This window comes from Neoarius graeffei, chromosome 15 (genome assembly GCF_027579695.1).
Source record: "Neoarius graeffei isolate fNeoGra1 chromosome 15, fNeoGra1.pri, whole genome shotgun sequence".
In the NCBI taxonomy this organism is placed as follows: domain Eukaryota; kingdom Metazoa; phylum Chordata; class Actinopteri; order Siluriformes; family Ariidae; genus Neoarius; species Neoarius graeffei.
The window spans coordinates 57,955,991-57,963,147 of record NC_083583.1 but is presented as its reverse complement, the minus strand read 5'-3'; the positions used below and the strand labels follow the sequence as shown (position 1 = coordinate 57,963,147).

Here is a 7,157-nt window from a genome sequence, read left to right as displayed (position 1 = left end):
TAGATACAGCTTCTACTTTGAACTATAGAGTTTTAGCTGGCAACGGCGGATGGCACGGTGAATTGTGTTCACAGATAATGTTCTCTGAAAATATTCCTGAGCCCATTTTGTGATTTCCAATACAGAAGCATGCCTGTATGTGATGCAGTGCCGTCTAAGGGTCCAAAGATCACGGGCACCCAGTATGGTTTTCCGGCCTCGACCCTTACGCACAGAGATTCTTCCAGATTCTCTGAATCTTTTGATGATATTATGCACTGTAGATGATGATATGTTCAAACTCTTTGCAATTTTACACTGTTGAACTCCTTTCTGATATTGCTCCACTATTTGTCAGTGCAGAATTAGGGGGATTGGTGATCCTCTTCCCATCTTTACTTCTGCCACTCCAAGATGCTCTTTTTATACCCAGTCATGTTAATGATCTATTGCCAATTGACCTAATGAGTTGCAATTTGGTCCTCCAGCTGTTCCTTTTTTGTATCTTTAACTTTTCCAGCCTCTTATTGCCCCTGTCCCAACTTTTTTGAGATGTGTTGCTGTCAAGAAATTTCAAATGAGCCAATATTTGGCACGAAATTTCAAAATGTCTCACTTTCAACATTTGATATGTTGTCTATGTTCTACTGTGAATACAATATCAGTTTTTGAGATTTGTAAATTATTACATTCCGTTTTTATTTACAATTTGTACTTTGTCCCAATTTTTTTTGGAATCGGGGTTGTACTACACACATACCGATTGTTTTTTTTTTTAAATAAATAAGCTGGGCGGCACAGTGGTGTAGTGGTTAGTGTTGTCGCGTCACAGCAAGAAGGTCCAGGTTTGAGCCCCGTGGCCGGCGAGGGCCTTTCTGTGCGGAGTTTGCATGTTCTCCCCGTGGCTGCGTGGGTTTCCTCCGGGTGCTCCGGTTTCCCCCACAGTCCAAAGACATGCAGGTTAGGTTAACTGGTAACTCTAAATGATGACCTAGCGACTTGTCCAGGGTGTACCCCGCTTTTCACCCGTAGTCAGCTGGGATAGGCTCCAGCTTGCCTGTGACCCTGTAGAACAGGATAAAGCGGCTAGATATAATGAGATGAGATGAAATAAATAATCTGGATGTCGATAATTGTGGAACGGTGTTGATAACTGTGTACAAAGGTGTCAATAATTGTGGAATGGTGTCATGTGATCTGATATGCTAAGTAATCGGGAATCAACAAATTTTTTCCCAGTGGAAGTGTTTGGGTAATTATTCATGCACAATTTACATACTGAAAGTCTTTTCTACTTTTGCAGTGGCCAAAAGATCGTTAAGGTGTCGATAATTGTATCCACTGCTCTAGTACACCAGTGGTTCCTTCCTTTTTCAGGACATTGCAAATTGTTGTATTGGCTATGCTCAATGCTTGTGCAATGGCTCTGATTGATTTTCCTGTTTTGTTGCTTCAAAATGGCTTGCTTTTCTCCCATAGTCACCTCTCTGGTCTTCAAGTTAGTTTATCCTTTGTAACAACAAATGCAGTCTTCACAAAAATACTTCACGTGGTGAAATCCATGGCTCAAACCAAGAGTAGACATTCAGAGCTATTAATTGTTTAAACCAGTGTTTCTTAATCCTCCTGGAGCCCTCCTGTCCTGCATATATTCTATCTATCCTTGCTCCAAATCAAACACATCTGATTGAAGTTTACTGTGATTAACATGCCCTTGATTAAATCAGGTATGTTCACATACTCTTTGGGATGTCACTGCAGTGACATGCCCACTCCGACTTCCGTCAAAGTTTCTAGGGAAGAATTTCAGTAGTGGTTTCCCATTGCCTTCTACTGAATTATTATGCAGGTTTTCTCCACTCAACCATACATACCTATGGGCAATTTAGAGTAGTGCATGTCTTTGGACTGTGGAGGAAACCGGAGCACCCGGAGGAAACCCATGCAGACATGGGGAGAACATGCAAACTCCACACAGAAAGGCCTCCATCGGCCACAGGGCTCACACCCAAAACCTTCTTGCTATGAGGTTACGGTGCTAACCACTGCACCACTGTGCCACCCCAGGTGTGCTCAGTTAATCAAAAGTGCCACTGATGAGTTCATTCAGGTAGGTAGAGCAGGGAAAGATGGAAAATATGCAGAGCAAGGGGCCCCAGGAGCAGGATTGAGAACCAGTGGTTTAAAAAATCAATCTAACAGGACACATGTAGGAAACAACACACATCTGTTAGTCACATGTTCCAGTAGGTGGCTTGAACAAAAGGTGCTATGTTCTAAGTTGTTTAACACATCAAGATGTAACGTTCAGGAAATGAAAGCTGGAATTCTGATCTCATCATCTCTAGCCGCTTTATCCTTCTACAGGGTCGCAGGCAAGCTGGAGCCTATCCCAGCTGACTACGGGTGAAAGGCGGGGTACACCCTGGACAAGTCGCCAGGTCATCACAGGGCTGAGACACAGACAACCATTCACACTCACGGTCAATTTAGAGTCACCAGTTAACCTAACTTGCATGTCTTTGGGGGAAACCGGAGCGCCCGGAGGAAACCCACACGGACAGAACATGCAAACTCCACACAGAAAGGCCCTTGTCGGCCACGGGGCTCGAACCCGGACCTTCTTGCTGTGAGGCGACAGCGCTAACCACTACACCACCGTGCCGCCCGAAATTCTGATCTATCATCTTTTATTATATCCACATTCACTGGATATGAGCGATTGCATGCTCTGATTGGCTACTCTACTACTAGGATATCAGCTCATATACTGTGAGTAGAAAAAAACAAAATGGTGGAGCATTTAGCTGAACCAACTGAGGACAAAATAAAAACTCTACTTGAAAACAAAACCCCCAAAATACAAAAAAAGAAATAAAATATGGAATGAAAGTATTTGATGGTAAGAACATATATTTTTTTATTTTTCAATAATTATTATTGTATTTCTCAAATTGCTACTGTCCTTTTGCCGGTTTGTTTACATTCTTCATCTTTAAACATTAAAATTTGTTGCATTTTTTTTTAGACTGGTTCAAAAGCTCAGAGAAAAATTAAATTTGAATATTTTACTATACATGTATACTATTTGCTACATGTCTGCTAAGTGGAAATGATTTTGTCGGACGTTTGATATAAAGTTTTTTTATTTATCGAATTTGCAAAAAATAAAAATGTTCTGTTTTTCAAAATCCAGTGAATGTGGATAAAATGAAACAATTATTCCACTCAATCTCGTCTTACGTGGCTTACAGCCAAATCGGTGTTACATGCCTCGTTGGCTATCAGCTCATGTACGACTCAATTTTTTGGAATAACTATTAAATATTCATCTTTTCATATCAAACCCAAATGTCTTCAGTGTATTGCAAAAACAAAAGAATTGGCCTTGCCATTCCAATACTTTTGGAGAGGAATGTACATGCAACTTATCATAATTTTGCAATACCTCTGTCACAGAAGCATTACCTTTGTAAAGTGATTATCTGCTATCTCAAAGTTTCTCATTATTCATTTGTAAAAATGCGTGAAAAATCATTCTTTATGTCAAAGGAGAAGTAGAAGAAAAAAAATAGAAAAAGGAGCAGCAGGCTATGGCATGTTCAGAGAGGCAAAGCAAGTGGAGATCACATCACTAGAGAATTTATGTGTGGAAATTTTTCAGGGCAGGCTCCCCATACTGTTCTGACAAGACTTTTGTAGCCTTACACACTCTGACTCAGATATTCTCTGCCCCAGTACATGGTGCACATATAATAGTACATGCACAGTTTGATGATCACATTTAAATAAGTAGCAAGAATGTTTCTAATATGGCGTTACTAACTGAATGTCAATAATAGAAAGGAGCTTTGCTGTAAAAAACACATCTGCATTTTGTTAGTGTGTAGTAAATATATCTGGATCTTAAACATGACAGTGAAATTTGGTAGTTTTATTGCCATGAAATGGTAAATAATGGGTAATTACTTTAGCTTGCAGAAAAAAAAAACTTTATAGTTTAAATGCTCTGTAAGCCTGCTAATAAAAAGAATCAATTATATAGCTGAATCAATGCCGTGGGCCAAAACACTGCAGAATGCCACTGTGGAAAGTGGTGAACATGACATAAAGACAAAAAGAGGTCTGTTCTGAGGATTTTGACTTGATTCCAGGCAAAACAGCCAATGTTGTAATGAGGTTTTAATTTTCTGCTTATGAGTGTTGACCTGCTCCAGCTCTTAGTTGTCTTGGGAATATAAATGTTAAGCAATAGACTTTAAAGCACATTACAGAGATACAGTACTATGCCATAATACAGGACACCCTTGATGCATGTAAAAATGGGCTGTGATATTCAGTTATTTCACCATAACAACACAGGAGAAAAGCCTTGAAATGTTAGCATCTATAAACGTGCCTTAGAGGCACTATGTGAGTTGACAAAAATGTTGGCCCGTACAGTATTCATATCTGTGCATGTCTTCTGTTAGTGCAAGTCTTTTCATGCACCACAATATTATAACAGAATATGATTGTCATCTTAATGTTAATTGCACAACTTTAAGTGCATCATCCTGCATGCATACCTTCAGTCTTCTGCCCCTGGCCATATTCTGGGCGGAATGCAAAGAGGTGGATTTTTTTCTTACAATCCCACTCACCCTCCCCTCAGCAAGGCAACATATAAAGCCCCAACCTCTGTCTTAGTCCTGCATTCTCTCTCCCTTTCTCAGGAAAGAGCCAATCCTTGCTTTATAGTGCAACCATGACCAGCTATGGCATCCAGAGTTTTAGCACCTCAGGTGGGTCCTTCAGTGGAGGCTCCTTTCGGGGCTCTGGTATAGGTGGACTCTCTCGGCGTTCTGTAATAAGCAGTAGCAGTAGCTTGAGGGCTCCACGTGCCCCCAGCATGCATGGTGGTTCTGGAGGATCTGGTGTACGCATCTCCACTGTCTCCATGCATCGTGGTGGAGGTAGTGCTGGCCTAGGTCTTGGAGTTGGCATCGGCAGTGGAGCAAGCTTTGGCTATGGAAGCGGTGGAGGAGCAGGGTTTGGCTTGGGGTTTGGTGGTGAAGATCTGGGCATTAATGCAGCCAATGAGAAGGCCACCATGCAGAACCTGAATGACCGTCTGTCATCCTACCTGGAAAAGGTGCGCAACCTGGAGAAAGCCAATGCTGACTTGGAAGTGAAGATCAGACAGTTTATGGAAAACAAGACCTCCCCTGATGCCCGAGACTACTCTGCTTACGAGATCACCATAAAGGACCTGCAGGATAAGGTACCATTTATCATAATTTTTCTTGGTATATAGATTTGGCTATGGAACAAATATTTAAGTCTATGAATGTTTGATAAATGTTATTGCAGTGAGTTTGACCTACTGCAAAAACACAACCAATTAGTTTTTGACTAAATATTAGACTTTGTGCACTACCTTTTTTTTTTTTTAATGCTTCTACAGATACAGGATGCTACCAGAGATAATGGAAGCATCTACCTGAGCATTGATAATGCTAAACTGGCAGCAGATGACTTCAGAACCAAGTAAGCGTTCAATGTTTTACAGACTTTTCACACTCAATTATGTAGGTTAAATATATGGCTCTCTACCATACAATGGGTTTCTGAGAGTCTCTGTGTTCCTTCTCAGGTATGAGAATGAGTTGGCCCTGCGTCAGTCAGTGGAGGCAGACATTGTTGGTCTTAGGAAACTCCTGGATGAACTGACACTGACAAGGTCAGACCTGGAGATGCAGATTGAAGGCCTTAAGGACGAGTTGATCTTCCTCAAGAAAAACCACGAGGAGGTGAGCCCTATGACAGGACAATAACCCACAGATGTTTTGAGCTATCAAAAGCAAGTACATGTATTTCTTATTTGAAGTACATAATTTATCCAGGGATCATTTCTCACAACCACATACATGCTTTCTAACTAGGAACTGGAAGTATTGCGTAGTACCATGACAGGTAGTGTGAATGTGGAAGTGGACGCAGCACCTGGAGAAGACCTGAACCATGTCCTGGCTGAGATTCGTGAGCAGTATGAAGGTGTGACTGCCAAGAACCAACGTGAACTAGAGAGCTGGTTCCAGGGCAAGGTGAAGGAATTATTACAAATATGTAATATGTTCATGGTACTCCTGCTTCTCACTAATTTCGTACTTTTTCAGCATGAGCTTATTTATTTTGATCTAAAGAAAGAACTACATCAGGAATATACTGCTAAGTCTCAACTACTGCTTCTGTGCAGATCGATACTCTGAACAAAGAGGTGGCCACCAACACAGCAAATCTAGAAACATCCAAGTCGGAGATCACTGAGGTCAGGCGCACTTTACAAGGCCTGGAGATTGAGCTACAATCCCAACTCAGCATGGTAAGTCATAATGTATTCTATTGGCAAACTAGAGCATGTCAGTTTTAATATTAATTTAATTTTTTAACTTTTCTCTATCACCATCATTTTCCCAATGCCATTCCCTCCTCTCCTTTAAACCCAATCCTGCCACAGAAAGCGTCTTTGGAGAACACTTTGGCAGATACAGAGGCACGCTACTCCATGCAACTAGCTGCACTGCAAGATCAGGTAACATCATTGGAACAGCAGCTGATGGGGCTCAGAGCTGATATAGAGAGGCAAGCTCAGGACTACAAGATTCTGCTGGACATCAAGACCCGGCTGGAGATGGAGATTGCTGAGTACAGGAGGCTGTTGGATGGAGAGGCTGACGGGTAAGAGCAGATGCTCTATGAAGAAAATGAACACAACATGGCTTTTTAAATCATTTTAGATTTTTCCAAAATGTTTCAAGTCAATCAAATGAACAGTCATTATTTTCATTCATGAAAAACCTGTTCGCATTCATGAAAAAATTTTCTGTACCTGCTGCACCACCCTAAAGTTAAACCACCATTTTTCATTAATATAATTGTGTTTTTCGTAATTACAGTATCAAACCAAAAAGCGGCTCAAATGTGTTGGTGAAGACCATTTTGGAAGAGGTGGTTGATGGGAAAGTGGTGTCCTCCAAAACTGCTTAAATCCAGGGTGGCAACATTCAACACCATGATACAACCTTAACTTCAACCAAAATACAATCTTAATTTCAACATTAAACCAAGAGATGCATGACTCATGTGAAATCATCTGCACTAAAATGAGAGAATAAAATGACTCGTTGACACAATGA

The 7,157-nt window shown here is 41.0% G+C and overlaps 1 protein-coding gene across 1 annotated transcript; it reads left to right on the top strand.

Annotated features, from left to right (window-relative positions):
* Positions 1-4,669: 4,669 nt before the first annotated feature.
* On the top strand, positions 4,670-7,157 carry LOC132899655 (keratin, type I cytoskeletal 50 kDa-like). Its single transcript, XM_060941705.1, has 7 exons — positions 4,670-5,242; positions 5,426-5,508; positions 5,615-5,771; positions 5,904-6,065; positions 6,218-6,343; positions 6,479-6,699; positions 6,918-7,157. The coding sequence occupies exons 1-7, from the start codon at positions 4,727-4,729 to the stop codon at positions 7,006-7,008; spliced, it is 1,356 nt and encodes a 451-aa protein (XP_060797688.1). The 5' UTR covers positions 4,670-4,726; the 3' UTR covers positions 7,009-7,157.